Source organism: Thamnophis elegans, chromosome 3 (genome assembly GCF_009769535.1).
Source record: "Thamnophis elegans isolate rThaEle1 chromosome 3, rThaEle1.pri, whole genome shotgun sequence".
NCBI lineage: Eukaryota > Metazoa > Chordata > Lepidosauria > Squamata > Colubridae > Thamnophis > Thamnophis elegans.
This window is the reverse complement of record NC_045543.1, coordinates 58,185,941-58,204,669: the sequence shown is the minus strand read 5'-3', so window position 1 is coordinate 58,204,669 and position 18,729 is coordinate 58,185,941. Positions and strand designations below refer to the sequence as shown.

The 18,729-nt window shown below is 42.1% G+C and overlaps 1 protein-coding gene across 4 annotated transcripts in view; it reads right to left on the bottom strand.

The window, feature by feature from the left end:
* LOC116506138 (A-kinase anchor protein 2-like) overlaps positions 1–18,729 on the bottom strand; it is a 161,327-nt gene that overhangs the window by 17,742 nt on the left and 124,856 nt on the right. For all 4 annotated transcript variants that reach the window (XM_032213795.1, XM_032213793.1, XM_032213792.1 and 1 more), the window contains one exon: positions 9,577–11,935. In XM_032213795.1, coding sequence (XP_032069686.1) covers positions 9,577–11,827 — 2,251 coding nt within the window. In that variant the 5' untranslated portion in view covers positions 11,828–11,935. The remainder of the gene's footprint in view (positions 1–9,576; positions 11,936–18,729) is intronic.

Genomic DNA, 18,729 nt, shown 5'->3' with positions numbered 1-18,729 from the left:
TAGTATGCTGGGCGAGCAGATAGGTGTGAAGCCTCGGAAGGAGACAGGGAAATGGCCACAACCCAGTATGGGGATGGGATTCCCCTGATAGTCGCGGAGGAGGCAGTCAGCAGGGCCCAGCTGGCTAGCCGTGAGGGTTGGTATAAGTGACCTCAGGGTGGCTCCGCCCGCACCAACTCCATCTTGCAGGAGCGGCCTGCGAGTAAGATGCGGAGATACATCTTACCCTGGCCGCCATAGGAAGAAACAGCTGCAGAATCGGTCTGCCAATCGGGCAGGGAAGGCTCAGGAGCGGAAACAGCGTAGCAGCTCATGCGGGCGGATGAAGAGGACCCTGGAAACTGGCGTCGACTAGCAGAAGGCTGAGGAGGAGGAGGAGGCGGAGGAGGAGGTGGGGGCCTCGGGTTTCGAGCGTCCCCTGAAGCAGAGCAGCAGACGTTTGAAATGTGGCCCTTCTTGCCACAAAGGCGGCAGATGGCCATTCGGAACCAGCAGGAAGCTCTGGGATGGCGGCCGCCGCAACTAAGGCACACACCGCCATCTCAAGGAGGCTGAGAACGGAGGCGGTCGACTGAGGACATGGCGTCTGCACACGGGTCGAGGGCCAGCCGAGGTACCAGGGGAGGGTCTTGAGCGTCATCATTGGATTGATTTCCAGTCTGTTACCCCTGAGGAAGTGGACAAGGCCATCAGAGCAGTGAGTGCCTCCACATGTGTACTGGACCCGTGTCCCTCCTGGCTAGTCGCAAACAGCAGGGAGGTGACACGGGGCTGGATCCAGGCGATAGTGACTGCGTCTCTCCGGGAAGGGTTCTTTCCCCCCCTTTAAAGGAGGCGGTGGTGAAGCCCCTACTGAAGAGACCATCCCTGGATCCAGCCATTTTAAATAACTACCGTCCAGTCTCCAACCTCCCCTTTGTTGGGAAGGTTGTTGAGAAAGTGGTGGCCTCTCAGCTCCGGCGGTCCTTGGAAGAAGCCGATTATCTAGACGCCTTCCAATCTGGTTTCAGGCCTGGCTACAGCACAGAAACTGCTTTGGTCGTACTGACCAATGATCTCTGGAGAGCCAGAGATGGGGGCCAGGCCTCCGTTCTGGTCCTCCTGGACCTCTCAGCGGCCTTCGATACCATCGACCATGGTATCCTTCTGCGGCGGTTGCGAGAGGTGGGGGTGGGAGGCACCGTTTTCCGGTGGTTCTCCTCCTACCTCTTGGGCAGGTCACAGTCGGTGTTGGTTGGAGGACAGAGGTCATCCCCTAGGCCCCTTAATTATGGGGTGCCGCAGGGGTCGGTCCTATCCCCCCTCCTGTTTAACATTTACATGAAGCCGCTGGGAGAGATCATCTGATGGCACGGGATAAAATACCACCAATATGCGGACGATACCCAATTGTATCTGTCCGCCCCGTGCCAGCTCAGTGAAGCAGTTGACGTGATGTTTCAGTGCCTGGAGGATGTGAGGGTCTGGATGGGGGTTAACAAGCTGGCTCTCAATCCTGACAAGACCGAGTGGCTTGTGTTTTTTTCTCCCACGAATTGGCAAGGTATTCCATTTCTCAGGCTGGGGGGGTGAAATTATATGCTCCTCAGACAGGGTTCGCAATTTGGGAGTCCTCCTGGACCCACAGCTGACTTTAGATCACCATTTGTCGGCTGTGACCAGGGAGGCATTTGCCCAGGTTCGCCTGGTGCACCAATTGCGCCCCTACCTGAACCGGGAGGATCTTACAACAGTCACTCATTCCCTCGTGACCTCAAGACTGGACTACTGCAATGCGCTCTACATGGGGCAGCCCTTGAAGAGTGTTCGGAGACTTCAGCTGGTCCAGAATGCAGCCACGCGAGCGATTGTGGGTGCGCCTCGGTACACCCACATTACATCTATCCTCCGCGAGCTGCACTGGCTGCCTATTGGTCTCCGGATACGCTTCAAGGTGCTAGTCATCACTTATAAAGCCCTACATGGTATTGGACCTGGGTACTTGAGAGACCACCTCCTGCCAATTGCCTCCCATAGACCCATCAGATCCCACAGATTAGGCCTCCTCCGAATTCCATCTGCCGGCCAATGCTGGCTGTCGACCACCCGGAGGAGGGCCTTCTCTGTGGCTGCTCCGGCCCTTTGGAACGAGCTTCCCATGGAGATTTGGACCCTCTCCACCCTTCAGGCCTTCCGGACAGCCGTTAAGACCTGGCTGTCCCAGCAAGCCTGGGGTTGAGTTCCCCCCCCCTACTTGAACTCTTGTGCTTGTTGTGTTTTTTAAATTGTTGCATCACTGTCTTGTTTGTCTTACTTTTCTGTATTTGTTCCCCTTCCCTTGGTTTTTTGTTCAGCCACCCTGAGTCCCTTCGGGGAATAGGGCGGCCTACAAATCGAATAAATACCAAATACCAAACATCTGGCTGTGGACAGCGGAGTTGGGAAGCGCCGGCATCGCAGATGGCGGGAAACAGCGGACATCAGGGGTGGACTGCCCAGCCATCTCGTAAGCCCAGGCTTCGTCCACCGCTATCTTCATGGATAGCTCAGTGCGCGCCAGGATCTTTCTGTGAAGATTGATGTCAAGGAGCCCGTGAATGAATTGTTCGAGGAGGGCATCCTCTAAATCGGCAAACTCGCAGTTGATGGCAGCTGCGCGAAGTTCGGTGACATACTGCGCTATGGATTAGCCCTGCCTCTGAATACACCGCCGGAAGTATTGCCGGTGGGTATACTTGGAGGGCGAAGGCTCATAGTGGATTTTGAGCCGCTCCATGAGAACGTCCAGAGGCAAAGAATGTACCGGGGCCGGTGCAGCTAAAGCACGGTGGTGGCGAACATTTCGGGCCTGTAATAATGGAGGAAAGTACCTCGACGCCTCCCCTCAGGGAGCTCAGAGAGGTCGTGAGCCATGAGGAAAACCTCGAACCTTTCTAAAAAGGCGTCCCATGATTCGGCCTCTGGCCTGAAAGCGGCGAATACCGACGATGGAACCAGTGCAGGGACGATGACAGGGTCCGAGTCGGTCATCCTCATCACCAGTATTAAGTATGAGGCATGAGGTAAACAGCAACAGGTTTATTAACGGTTTAAACATACAACGGAACTTCAGGACTCGGACAGCGCTCGCTCGCCTGACAGCTCTTTATATACTAGAACTGTTAGGCAGCTGACCAATAGGCAGCCAGCAATTCTCCCACCAGCCGGAGGGCGCGTCAGGGCCAATCAGAATCTTGCGGCTCTGGCCCCTTCCGCTGGCTGGAACAGGAGTAACAAATTCCTATTAATTAGGCAAAACTAATTTATTTCAATTAGTTTAGACACACAGAGATATTTTTCCTTTTCAAAAATTGGTTTATTTCTCCCCATAAAGATGGGGAGTTCCATGTTTATAAACCAAGGAACTAGAAAACATAAACCTTAAAGAGAATTTCAGTGATGGCATAAAAGTCAAGAAATCACAGGAAGACCAAATGTAAGGGAAGATGGCCTGAATAAGATTTGCACTATGAGACCAGAAATGTTTTAGGGTGGTGGACAAGAGACAACTAGAAAGACTCTAGGCTTAAAGAGAGAAAGTTAATCTTTCCCAGTCTCATTTCCAGATCAACATTCTCATTCCACCAGACTTGTACTATTGCTGCAAATGGGCTATAAACAATATCTTTAGTGCTTGTAACTCTGAAGAAAAGCTTCTGTTTATAATCTGATTACAAATTCACAGTTCAATAAGGTAAATACAGCTTGACATGACTTTAAATAAAATATGATTGACCATAACACTTGATTTAGTTCTAGTGGGAAGTGGTAGATACTGAACATACAATTCTTTAAAAAAATAGTGACAAATCTCAGGTTGATCTTTTAGCATAAAATTACTCTTGTTTATTATGAGACTTTCATGGAAAATTCAGGTTATTAACAACCTTCTTATATCAGATCTTATCTCTATTTTGCCTATTTTTCTTTGAATGTTTCTGTCTAAATAAATAAATCAAGTCAGAAATGTTGATTTTCAAATATATTATCTGTTTGCTAGCCTTCTGCTCCCCAAACGTAAGAGGAAAACCCACTTTTAGTGAGGTCAATAAGCTATTTGTATGTATGTATGTATGTATGTATGTATGTATGTATGTATGTATGTATATATGTATCAGAGGTGGGTTGCTCCCGGTTCGGCCGAATCGGTAGTGGTGATTTTGCCCAGGTCACAGAACCAACAGCGACCTAGGCTGGCCATGCCCCCGAACCGGTTCCCCAGTTTCTTCTGACGTTGCTGGCATGTTTCTGCGCATGAGCAAAACAAATTACAGTCAACTGCGCATGCGTGAGTAACGTGAGTGTGAAGCGAACCAGTACCAACCAGAACAGGAACCCACCTGATATGTGTATATGTGTATATGTGTATATGTGTATATGTGTATATGTGTGTGTGTATATATATATATATATATGTATATGTATATGTATATGTAGATGTAGATGTAGATGTAGATGTATATGTATATGATGTATATGTATATGATGTATATGTATATGTATATGTATATGTATGTGTATATACATATATGTGTATATGTGTATATATGTATATATGCATATATGTATTCCAGGTTCAGGTCTCTGAACAAGAATGTCAACAAAATTTGTAAAACAGGCTACATATCAGGAGTCATTTGGCCTCTAACACATTTTACAGAAGCAATGAAGGATCCGTTCTTTCTATAAGCTCTCACAACAAAGAGCTTTGTGGTTATAACACATAGATGCAACATCATCATCACATTTCTTAATTTGTTTTCCTTTTTATGTCATATTTCACATAGACCGCTGTAATCTTCCTGTATCTGGGTGTATGAACAATCCAAGCTTCTTTTCTAATTGTGTACTGATATTTATCAGCATCCACCCTTGTGCAGTTTTTCAGGATGTTCAAAAATCATCTATGCAGTTAAATCCTCTTGTAAATTGGGAAATACTGACTCAGCTATGCATTCAAATCCTAGCAAAGTAATATAAAAATGTCCCCTTGTTAATCTACTGGTAAATAAAAATGTGGTAATTTATTAACCAACGATCTGGGTTTTTCCCCCACAGATTTTGTGAGACACATTGAGAATATTTATTTGTTCTAAGGAACAAAAGTAGCACAAGCTTAGTGAAGATGAATCCAGCTGCTTTCCCAGAACTGCTGTGATTAAAATGCAGCCAATTTATTTGGAACTGGAACTGAGATTGTTTGCAAAGTAAATACTTGCAGTTCCTGTTTCTGAAGAATTCTTCTAGCAGATGATATTGGTTTCAAAATCATATAATTAGGGAACTTCCCATGCCTCATACTGTAGCTGATAGTCATGGAGCTATATCATGGCATTATTTTTCTGTTTCATTTATTATGTGTTGCATGGGAAAGAAACAAAAGTAAGGTTAAATACATTCAAACCTCACTTGTGTCCACAAAGTTGAGCAATACCTTGAAACAGAAAGTAAAAATATATGCAAAGTCAGACAATTATTTATGTCCCATGAACATGTGCATTTATATGTTCTACCCTACTGTGTCTCCTTGTAGCATAAGACTGCCAGATGAGAGATAGTTTGCAATTTCATCATTCCTATTGGCTAACTATCTAGCCACACACAAGTAGTCCTCGACGTATGACCATAATTGAGCCCAAAATTTATGTTGCTAAATGAGAAATTTGTTAAATGAGTTTTGCCCCATTTTACGACTTTTCTTGTCACATTTGTTAACTGAATCACTGCAGTTGTTAAATTAGTAACATGATTGTTAAGTAAATCTGATTTCCCCGTTGACTTTGCTCATCAGAAGGTTGCATAAGGTGATCACATGACCCTGGGACACCACAACCATCATAAATGTGAGTCAGTTGTCAGGCATACGAATATAAATCATGTGACCATGGGGCTGCTGCAACAGTCTTAAGTGCAACAGTCTTAAGTGTGAAAAATTGTTATGTCCCTTTTTTCAGTGCTGTTGTAACATCAAATAGTCACTAAATGAATTGTTGTAAGTTGAGGATTACCTGTACAGAAGGCTGACTCTCTAAAATTCCTTTCTTAGGGAACTCTGAGACGCTGCTTTGTAGATCACTTGGGACACTGTGAGTTTAAGACATTTTTTGGACTCAGAGTGTAATGCTTATGAAAAGCATAATCTTCAATGGGAAAAGGCCACTTTTACCAAATGTAAAACCTAATTCATTTCAGGCATGTTTCAAAAATCACTCAAGACTGTGTTTTATATTTTGGTTGCAATAGACAGCTGTCCCTCACCCATTCCCCTTGACCACTGACTGCCTCTAACCTACTTGACTGCAGGCTTCAAGGATACTGAATAGGAATATTAATAGGCTTGACATTTAACATTTCTCTAGTTACACATTAAAACTTATATTCTACATTATTTGTTGGCATGCAGCATTTTGCTAGAACAAATTTCCATTGTCTCATAGTCCCACAAATCTATCATTGTGGCTGCCAACTACTCTGCCTTTTATCATAAATGTATATCATTCATATGTGAAGTACATTTTATGCCATACATAACATTAAAATGAACATACGTGTAGAGACACACACACTATTTGATATATACTACTCAATAAACCTACATTCAGACTTCGATGAGACTGAAGATGGAAGGTAATACTGCAAAAACAAATCTCAAAGTGTAAAATATGCTAATTTCATTTTTGTTTTCCTATAAAATATGAACTACCAATAAATATTGCCTCAGTTCCAATGAAAATTCCCATTTCTTTTTGTAGCTGTCAGTAAAATTTACTTCCAAAATAGCTATCCTTGTGAGGTCTGCACAATGGCTCTATTCAGCTACAGTTTGAATAATGTAGGGCATTCTATATTTGAACTTTTGAAGCGTTTTTGTAAAATCCACATGCAAATTCAGAGTCATTTAATAAAACTGGTTAATAGTTATAGGGCAAACAATACTCTCCCACCCCAGTTTCTCTAAAATGCCACAAGAAGCACAAAAGTGGTCTGATAACAGAACTATTATTAGCCACAATAAATAAATGGCACCTTCAAGGTCAGACACAGAATACCGTAGAATATACACACATAGGTTTGTGTGTATAGGATAGTTAGGACTGCAGAAAAAAACAAGTGCAACCAGCCTGCCTTCCATTGAAGATCTGTATACTGCACGAACCAGAAAGAAGACTGAAAAAATATCTATGGACTGCTGACATCCTAGACATAAACTGTTTCAGCTTCTCCCCTCAGGAAATTTCTATAGGGCATTGTATGCCAAACTAGAGACAAAGATATTTTCCCCTGTGCCATCGCTCTGCTGAACACACACTTAATTCTCACAGCAGTGTCTTAGGTCTAAAGATATACACCCATGCAGTTGGCTATATTGCTGTAATCCTTCTCATTGTCTCATCTTTCTCTTTTTCTCATCTTTTCCTCATCTATTGAGATCTTATGATTTTTTGTTTGTATTTTATGATTATTTGTAACTATGATTTATGATCTATGACAGTGATGGCGAACCTATGACACGCGTGTCAGTGCTGACACGCGTAGCCATTTCGGGTGACACGCACATGCTCCCCAAACTTGTTTCAGCGGCAGCTCTCAGCCTGGGCGGCAGCGTCACGCAGGCTGTGGAAGGAGGAGGAGGAGGAGGAGGAGGAGGAGGGAACCAACCAAAGAGAGGCTTTTACCGGGTCTGCGCCCCACAGCCAGGATCATCCTTGCGCCTCAAGCCGCGTTTCTTCCTGCAAAGCCCTTCGGGCAACCCGAGAGTTCCGCTTGATGCCAGAAGGGCTTTGCAGGAAGAAACGCGGCTTGAGGCGCCAGGACGGTCCTGGCTGTGGGGCGCAGACTCGGTAAAAGCCTCTCTTTGGTTGGTTCCCTCCTCCTCCTCCTCCTCCTTCCACAGCCTGCGTGACGCTGCCGCCCAGGCTGAGAGCTGCCGCTGCCGCTGCTGCACAACTGAGGGAGGGAGAGGGAAAGCAGAGGTAGCCTCAAATTCCACCGTTGGGACAGGGGAAAGGGCTTGTCCCTCAAGAGTGGGGGGGGGATAGAGGTGGGAAGAAGGGGCCCGGCCTGTCCCCAGCGCCCCCCACAGACGGATTACGGATCGAACGCTTCTCTCTCTGCAGCCTTTTTCTGCAAGTCCCAGCTACTCAGCGGGGCGTCATCATTTCCGGGGGGTTGCAGTTTTCCAGCTCAGATATCAGGATCCGCCGGGATTAAGTGGGAGAAAACGCCGCTGGCTGAGCGGAACAAACACATCCAAAGGCTGATCTTATTTTACGAAAACACAACTTCCAAAAGTCGATCATGGCCTCCGTCAAGAAGCTCTTCCCCCACCCCCCACCCATTCTGGGGTCTTGGTGTCCCTCGGCTAAGATCCACCCCGGAAAGCAGAACGGGGGCAGCCCTCCTGTAATTCTGGCTGGGTTAAAGAGCAGGGATGGAGGAGCCATATCACACCTTCATTCAAAGGGTGGGGAGGGGGAGGCCCGATAAAGTCCCTCCCCTTGGGGTGTCTGAAGTCCCAGCTGAAGCAGCCGAAGGAAAAAGGATAAGCATCCGTCGCTGCCCAATGGCGCTTGGGGGAACCCCGCTGGGCAGAGCCAGTCGAGGCTCATCCTGCAAATGAGGGTTTCCTTTGGGGAGGGCCAGGTGGTTTCAAGCACCCCAAACAGCCAATCTCTCTCTCTCCGTCCCCCTTCCTTTGCTCCTGGGGCTGCAGAACTTTCCATGGGCTCAACAGTAATTGAGTAAAATTCTAAGCCACTGCAGTAGCTGCTTTTTGGTTTTATTTTTTTTTAATATTTATCAGTCTCTCTTTTAGTTGAAGAGTTGAAGTCCACAAGGCTTAAAGCTGTCAGGTTTGAAGACCCCTGGGGTTTTTTTCCTAAAGGGTTAGGGGTGCAAGGGTCTTGTAACTTGACAGCTTTAAGACTTGCACGCTTCAATGCCAGAGTTTCTGAGCCAACATTTTGGTTGCTAAGCAGGACCGTTGGTAAGTGATACTGATAATAATATCAAGGGCAACATACGAAATCGACTGATGAACAAAGAAGTTACTAAGCAGCTATGTTAAATAATTTGTTTTTGGTTTATTAAATACAATTATATTGCAATTATATATTTTTGTAGTTTAAACTATAAATTGCGCAAAATTATGTTTTTGTCGAAGTGACACACAACGCGAGTTATGCTCGATTTTTTGCCGATTTTCGACACACCACGCCAAAAAGGTTGCCCATCACTGATCTATGACCTATCACTTCGTTGTTTGTATGTACACTGAGAGCTTATGCACCAGAGAGCTTATAAACAACATTTGCTGTGTGTCTAATTACATTTGGCCAATAAAGAATTCCAATCCTAATTTATATTAGATGCTAGAGATTATGTCAGTTGTTTTCATGCCCAGCTGATGAACATTATGGACAAGGGTGCTACTATCACTCTGATCCAATAAGCCATTTATTAATACTTGTTAAAGAAGTTCTGGAACAAGATGATTTGTGCCCCAATAATCTAAAAAGAACTCTCTGGCTAAGAAAACATTCAATGCCAAGTTCTTACCTGGTGCAGTTTTGTAAGATGCAGTTCGGGTGGATGGTGGAGGCGCACTCTTCGTGACAGGGTTGGGTATTAGATGCATATCTTGTCTTTGTCTTTTTAGTTCCTCCTCTCTCTGTTGGGCTGCACGTATTTCTTCTTCTATCATGGACAAAGTCCTCTGCTTTTTTGACCTTAATTTAAAAGGCCCTACTGTCACCTCTGTTTCTTGCATAGCCAGAATGGAAGCTGTGCTTCTAAGCTCAGCTGCTTCTGAATATTTGCTAAAATAGCTGACTTCTGGCTTGACTTCTTCCACACTGACGGCTTGGTTGGTGTAAGCAACAGGAGATGATTGCTTTTCCCTGAGTGCAGAATCTGAAGTTGTCTTTGGTGTTGTATCACGTTTCTCTTGCATAGGAGATGACACTTGAGGTGGCTGAAACGTTGAACCATGCTGGTTCTCAGAATATGGTTCCTTGTTCAGCTTTTCTTGTTCCTGCCCATTTGATTGGCCCATGATATCCTTTGCTTGCTGATAATTCATTTTATTAGCCTGCTCAGTGATGGCTTGTTGAATAGCATTTTGAACCAGGAGATCAGCCTGATATTCCAACTGCTCTTCAGTCAGCACAGAATTGACTAGTGGTGGTGAAGGAGAATAAAAACCATGTTCACTAAGTGACTTTGGAACATCTTGACATTCAGAAGGTGTGTTAGCTTGTGGAGTCTGGGGCAAGGAGAAATCAGTGAGGGAATTTTCTTGAAGGGGATTCATTGTTTCATTAGAGGCACCACTGTCACTGATATTGTCCATGCTAAAGTCGTTGGAAAGAGTTTCCAAAACAGTTGTATCCTGTGATCTGACGGACAATTCATCTAAACCAGAGTCTAGTTCTTCTGGAGGAAAAGAAACACTGATTGATTTTGAGAACTGATCTAATACACTCTGTTCATCATCCTTTACCACTGTAAGGACTGCTTTGGCACTTGTGAATTCATCATCATCTGACCATATCTTGATGGCCTGAACACACTTTGTAGAGTCGCCATAAAGAGTCGGTCCTGTAGGACCACCAGAGATATTCTGATTAATGCTGTCATCTGAGATGAAGGACAGCTTCTCAGTATTTGTAGTAGCTACCTCATTATTACCAGCTTGCCCATATACAGTCACAGGTTTTGTAGCAGAGATTGTTCGCCGGTCCATTTGGGATGGACCTATTGGTTTATAGAACGGTTGGATAGTGAACATTTTAGGGGTCCCTGATCGTTTCAGGGCAGCTGAATTGTTTTGCTGATCTAAATTTTCCATTAACTGAAATTGTTTCCGAGCAGCTGAAAAATCTATTTGTTCTGTGACAATATCAAGTTTTTGATTTTTATCAGCTGAATCTGATGGTGCATAGGAATAGGAGGCATGCTTTACAGGCATTGATGGTGGTTGTTGCTGTTGCTTCTGTTTGCGTTCTTTGTACTTCTTGTGAGACTCCAAGTGTTCTTCAGCCAGCTGTTCCTCTAATGTTTTCTCTTGGGGTGGATTCCACCACTTTGCAGCTATTTCTGGATTTTTCTTGACAGCCTGGCTTCGGATGAGCTCTCGTCTCTCCTTTTCCAATTCTATTATTTCATCGGAAGGCCTTACTTTACGCACTCTGTAATTCTCTCCTGGATCCTCTTCCTCAAAAAGCTTAGATGGCTTTTTGTCTTCCTGAAATGCTCTAAGCTCAAACTTGGCTTCTTTCTTAACGGTAGCTAATGTTAACTCTCCATCCTTGGAGGACCTTGAGCTTGTGGAAGAGCATGGGCTCACTGGCACTTTCAAAGTGTCACAGGGTTTCTCTTGTAATATCTCTACAAAATGGCCATTTAGTTTTAGCTTCCCAGATGCTGTGTTAATTCCACTGTGCTCAAGGGTTGGATGTGTCTGTCCTCCGACTTTAATGCCATTATGCCCATCGAGTGCTGGGAAATCATTAGTAACATGAACAGATGGACTAGAACCATCCACAGCAACAGCTACACTTCTCTCAGGAGAAGAGGAAGTCATCCCATTAAAGGGATTATCAGAAGTAGAATCACAACAATTTGCTTCTAGCACCTCATCAAGATATCTGATCTCTTTAGCAACCTCACTGTCCAAAGATTCATGTCGTTCTTTCAGTCCATTGTGACTGGCAATTGTTGAAAGTAAGTGACTTTGATTGTCTGTTGCATATGTTGAGGTCCTGACTATGCTGTCTTTATGTTCTGAAACAAGGCTTTCAATTTCCATTTTGTCTTGTTCTGTTGTGCAATTACTAGCAGACTCCAAAAAATTGGCACTATAGTGGTCTTTCTCTTCTCTTAACTTTATGTCATCTCCATAGCATGTAGCTGATTTCTAAAACGGAAACAGAAGAATAGAAATCAGTCTTTGGAAGCTGTGTAAACAATTTTTCTAATATATGATACCAAAAATATTTCTATATCATATGAAAAAACAAATTTATCTAACATATTTTTATGTGACAAATAAAGCCACATTATAATGATTGGGACTGCCACAACGGAAACTCAGCAAAATAATCACCATTCTAAGTACTGTATCTCCCATCTATGCTCATTCTGATAACTACTAATTGTAATTTGCAATTGCTTGTTTTCTCACCAAAACTTTCATGTATATGTAGTGACTTGTCTTTTGCATTTAATTAAGAATTGAAAAAGCAATCTACATTTATTTGAAGATTTCATATTCAAGCAGAGTCTTCCTTAAATTGATGCCTTCTGGAAATCTTGGGGCTGGTTAGAAATTTTGAGAGATGTAATTCCAACACATACAGAGTAAATCAAGTTTGGGGATGTTGGAGTCAAACATATTAAGTGAAACAGACAATACATCTCCACATTAATAAACATCACTCCCTAACACACACTATGCACAAATTATTTTTCCCTTCTTTCTGTAATTTAAAAGTACCCTGCACTGTGGAACAAGGAAGACATTTGTCCAGAAACATAAATCTTAAACACTTTTTAATGTGGTTTTCATTGCTTCAGTTTCATGTTAAATCAGCAATATTAAATTTTAAATTATATCCAAGATAAGCTCTAATGATTTACATGCTGCTCTTTTTAAAAGGGTTTTTATTCTTTCAAATCCACAGGAATGTTGGAAGCAAGTTATATACAGGTAAGTGGTATTCTTGTAGATTTGACAAGTAACTCTCCAAAAATTGAACAGAGTGAGAAAACTTCCACAGAGAGAGAGAAATCAGCAAAAGAAAGTCTGAGTCTGAAAATGGGCCAGATCAGGCCAGTAGTTGCAAAGACAAGAATTCCAGAACATTTTCCCCAATGTATTGTTTTGGAATATTGTTCACCACTCTATTCTTATCCTCCTCCTTAGTCACATGAACCAGAGAAAAGTTGTTGTTAAAAATGCTGGACAGAATTCCAGAAATCATGCTCTGCATTTTTTCCTTATCTGTTAAGCCCCCCAAAACCAAGAAAGATACATGGTGATTCTTCCAACTTTTCTTTTTTGTTCCACGCTTATAGACAGAATCTTGCCAAGCCTAAGCACTCTACTATCTACATAAAGTATATACTCTGAGAACTATTATGGTGGGACTGTCTTCATCCTCTTTCTTGTACACAAACTATTTCATCTGAGAGGCCTTTTGTTCCTCTGGAATGCATCCCCTCCCTCCTGAGAATCCAACCCACAACATTCCATCACACTACCTCTGCAGAACAATAGGTAGCTTCTGCCTTTTAAGATCAACAGTCAACAATAAAGGAACAAGCAGTCAAGATAAATACTTTGAAATAAATCCCCTGGTTTAAAGAAGATGTTTAAAGAGATTAAGATATTCAAGATACTTTCCTGGCTTAGAACAGGAACCATGTGTCAGGGTTCTAAATAGCATCCTCAATCAAATAAGAATCCAAGGCTAGAGATTCCTCAAAGTTCAAATTTATTAAAGAAGCCATGCTGGCACATCTGAGAAAACATGAATCCGAAAGCTTCCAGGTTTTCCCCACTCAGCTGAAAGTTCAAGACCCTGCCTCAACACCCACATGTCCATCACATGGCCCAGCCAGCCACGATCACGAAGGAAGATTCCTCCCATCCACGTCAGTCCTGGAGCAGGGAAAAAATGGCCTTGACTCTCTGAGAAGGAACGTTATTTTGGCTACACATCTCCCATGCTCCATACAATCCCCCATCCTGGTTTCCCATAGTAGAATATGTTTGAATATGTGGCAGGCTTGAGGCCCAATACAAAGATGGCTTCCAAGCCTGACACCATGGTTTCCTTACAGTAATTGTGGGGCAGATTCCATGCTCTCATTGTTAACATCTACTAGCCTCTCCGGAAGTGCAACATTTTTTTGCCCACAGACCAATTCTTTCAACAATAGTGGGGAAAACCTATCCTAAAGCATTTTGCTTTCGATTTTGCATTTCTGACTGAATGTACGCTATCAACAAATTAAAGGAGTTAGGCCTTATGCTTAGGACCACAACTAAGCCCAAAATTTATGTTGTTAAGTGAAAAACTCCTTAAGTGAGTTTTGCCCCATTTTCCGAGTTTTCTTGCCAGGTTAAGTGAATCACTTAAGTGAATCACTGTAGTTATTAAATTAGTAATACAGTTGTTCAGTGAACTTAGCTTCCGCATTGACTTTGCTTTTCAGAAAGTGGCAAAAGATGATCACATGACTCCGGGATACTACAACCATTGCCAAGTATCTGAATTTTATTCACATGTCCATGGGGATGCTACAATGGTATAAGTGTGAAAAATGGTCATGTCATTTTTTTCAGTGCCATTGTAACTTCGAGTGGTCACTAAATGAACTGTTGTAATATGAGGACTATTGTAAAATAAGTCATCTTCAGACAAAGCTGATTAGAGTTTTGATCTACTTCTTTATGAAGGACTAGCAATTTATCTGAAATAATTTTCTTAAAGTTTTTGACTGGTCTACAATTATTATTACAAAGATTTCTACAGATCATTAAATATATCAAATACTAATTGACTAATATAATAGATACTTATTACTAGATACTGATAACTTTAAATTAAAAAATAGGGGTATAAAATGTTTTCTTGATGCTGTTCTATAGAAGTATTTATTTATTTTTGTTCATTAACTCAGTTACAGGTCCTTTGATTGCTTTTACAGAACATGAAGCAAAGTCTCAAAGCTGCCATTTAAATAATGTTTACTATATTTAAAGCCCACATTTCTGCCACCAAGCAATTGTACATCACGAGGAATACAATTTCATATTCTTAAAAAATGTGTCCATATTTCTGATATACAATGGCAGCATTTAAAAACATGTAATTCTTACTCTTAATACCCTTGCTAACATTTCCTGGGTATGTAGTACTTACTTTCATTTAAACATTCATATTTCTGACATATCTGTATAGATTTTGAAACACCAGTTCAGTCTCCAGGCAATAATGCCATCAGACTATTGTTTATGCAGAGTTAAACATTGCACCTATTTAAGACAAGAACAAATTGTTAGCGCTCTCTCTCTCTCTCTCTCTCTCTCTCTCTCTCTCTCTCTCTCTCTCTGTGTGTGTGTGTGTGTGTGTGTAAAACAGGTGGAATATATCATAGCAAAAGTTAACCAAGAGCATCTAACAATTGTTTGATTATGGGAATACTGTCCAAAATGACTCTCTACATTTCTTCTCAAATATCTTTCTGTTTGATATAGGTAGTTTCATAAAAATGAGTTCTGCTTTTGCTCACATATACTTCAATTTCAAAATTAACTTATTTTTCACTCCATAAGATGCTCCGGACCATAATATGCACCTAGCTTTTGGGGAGGAAAACAAGAAAAAAAATTGTTTTGTTTTGGCCACGAAAATCTTGCATGGCTTTGTCTCAACCTTTTAAGACTTATCTTCAGTTGTAACATGCTGTTATACAGAATAACAGAGCTGGAAGGGACCTTGGAGGTCTTCTAGCCCAACCCCCTTCTCAGGCAGGAAACACCTATATTGTTTCAGCCAAAAGTTCTTGATGCTACGGAAGAAATTTGTCATAGGTCATGCTGTCCCCACAATATATATATTTTTTCTCCTATTTTGTTGCTGCCACTGTCTATCACCATTGCTCACCACCGCTTGCCGCCTATTGCTGCCGCCACTGCTTGCCACCTGGAATAGCTGATCAGTGGTATTCTGGGAGGCTGATTCAACGGCTGGTATGCGGTGGCGATGAATAGCGGCAGCAACAGGCAGTGGTGACAGGCCATTTGCTGCTGCTGCCTGTCAGCGCACCAACCTCCTCCACCCCCACCGCTGCAGCCCGGTCTATGATGCAATATTTACTCCATCACACTCACAGACATTTCCAATCCCTTTTTGGCAGGGGGAGGAGCACATCTTATAGTGGAAAAAATATGGTATTTAATGTGCAAGTTAACACATTAAAAATAGTATAATATAGACTAAGCTATGCCTTCAAGAAATCCATGAACAGCTAGATTCCAGAATCCATCAACTAATATTACTGCAAGGATTGATCACTCACCATACACAACAGGAGAAGCAGCTGAAAAAATTAGGCAGAAAATTATTAGGCACATATTATAAATTTGTGAGGGCTCACTGACATATGTCAATCATCTGACAAACTCTGTCTCCTATTGTAGTTAAACAGCTCTAATCATAGTTATTATATTTCATTCAGAATTAATGCTTGCATAAGTAAAAAAGCTTTGTATGTTCATCTTCCATGCAAGCCAAGCCATTCTAGTTTCCAGGAACTTTCTTTCATTTGAATTATATCAGAGGAGACAAGGCATAACGAACAAAGAAAGTTAAGGTTAATTAGAATTTTGTCCTAAATATAGTTTACAATTCCCCTTCAAAATTTGCTTTCAAATAATGGATGAAGACTGGGTTGGCAATTCTCAGATAATAAAATTTCAGAAAATCTGGCAGTTTTTACCCAGAGGTCTTGTGGAAACACATCATGAGATTAGGCAATCTAAAAACTGGAAATTGTTAAAGTAATTCTTAACATTATTTTAAAGTTGGTCACAATGGTGCTCTGCCAATGTCTGATTTACGGGAAAACTTATTTAAGGTCATATATGCCTACTTGATGGTTAATCCATAAGAAGAAGCTGGAAGGAATTTTTATGTAAAAAATTCAAGAAAGATGCCAGATAATTCTATAATTTAGTCCACCTCTCTGCTAATTGTATCCAACCCAAAATGTTACTGGAATCCAAACATAGGCTTGTAAATGTTTGCATATTGGGAGGCCATAATATTTGAAGAAATGAAACTATGAACAAATATTTAATTTTTGTTCACAAAATTATTAATTTCTAAAATTAATTTTCAGTAGTGTAGTCTCTCCTGAATGCAGGGAAAACAGAACACTTCCTAAACACAGAGAAAATACAACCCACATCATTATCATAGTGACAGCATAAAATGACCTACTAGAGGACAGCAGATGTTGCTACCTAACCCTGTTTACTGACATGATTGATTTTATTTGCTTATTAAAATCTGATGTCAGTTTGTTTCACAATTTCTATTTTCAGCACACAAAGGGCAAAAGCTTCAAAAGTAACGATGTAAGCTCCTACCAAAGAAAATCACAAACAGCATGCTCATGACATAACTATCTCACATATATTCCTAATTACCTGCAATCGGGGCATGTAATATGACATTACATAACTCCTTAAATGTATGCCATTATTAGCATTATAACAGTCCTTCTAATTAAACATGTGTTTTCACGAGATGTACAAGCTAATGAAAATAATTGCTGAAACTCTGGTGCTTTCTATTATCCAAATGTGACTGGGAGAGAGGAAGAAAAATGAAACTGAAAGAATTTAGAAACAAAGAGCAGATATGGCCCTTACACTCTTCCCAAAAATGACCAAAATTGGGGCATTTGGCAATCCGCCACACTCAACACCACAGAAATATTTCAACTCCCTTGACCGGTCTATCCTCCCAATCATCTATGCTCTTTTGGCCTTGTACTCTATGGCCCCTGTTACTAACCAGCATACCTGCTCGGCCCTTTGTGAAGCAGCTGTTGGCTGCACAAGTTTTTCTTCTCAAGTTGCCTATGGCGATTTCTTACAAGACCTGGACAATGTGACCGCACTGGGGCAGGTGCAGCTCATCAACACCAGAATCAAGAAGATGGCAAAGATAAATTGGGGTGGCAGAGTGCAGGAAAACAGGGTCCTCTGAGTTTAGGGTGGTGATTGTGGCTAGGATGGCTCAGGTTACAGTACCCAGAGTGGTTGCAGGTTTGTACCACACTGCTGGGCCAGCTGGGACTTTCTGGATCTCTATGGTTTTACACAACACTACTGGGGCAGATAAGGCTTCTAGGAATGGTTGCAGCTTCATGCTGTATCTCAAGAGCTATGGTGTGCCTAGACCTTCTGAATCGCAGAGTGGCAAGCAGCCCCAAAGATGTGTAGTCTGGAGACCTTGTGACCCGCAAGACAGGACACAGGGTGGCCAAAAGAGAAGAGATGCAGGAGGAGGGCGGAAATAGCCAGGGAATGTTGAAGAAGAGATAGTCACTAACCTTACTAAGGCTTGGGGCTGGGAGAGACCAACCCAGAATGGCTTGGATTGAGGTGATCCTCAGACAACTATTAACCAAATTTTGTCAACAATAGCAGCGGGGAGTGTTGGATAATTATTACTAAGTAATGTGGTCAAGTGACATCATGCTTTATGAGTGCATTTCTTAGTAACAGAAATTCTGGTCCCCGATTGCAGTTGTATAAGTCGAGAACTACTTGTAAGTTGCATTATGGAACTGTTTTAACAATATCAAATATTTGTGCATTTATTATAGGGAGATTATGGCTGTACTAATTGATAGCATCATATTTATATGGATAAAATAAGGATGTGGAAGATGAAAGGATTAAACAACTGTGTGGGCTAATATCTGTACTGAATAGCAATCAATCAACTGCAACTCAATTTTGGCAAAATTGATAGTGTTTGGTAGGAAAAAAAAGTTTGGTAGAACAGATACAGGAATTTGGTAGGTTAGTTTGGGGAATCTGGTTGAGGTGCCTAAGGACCTGTCCATCATTAGGGCAGTTCCTTAGATTGTGTCATCTCAGCTGAGTGCTGTTGGCTAGAGCTGCTT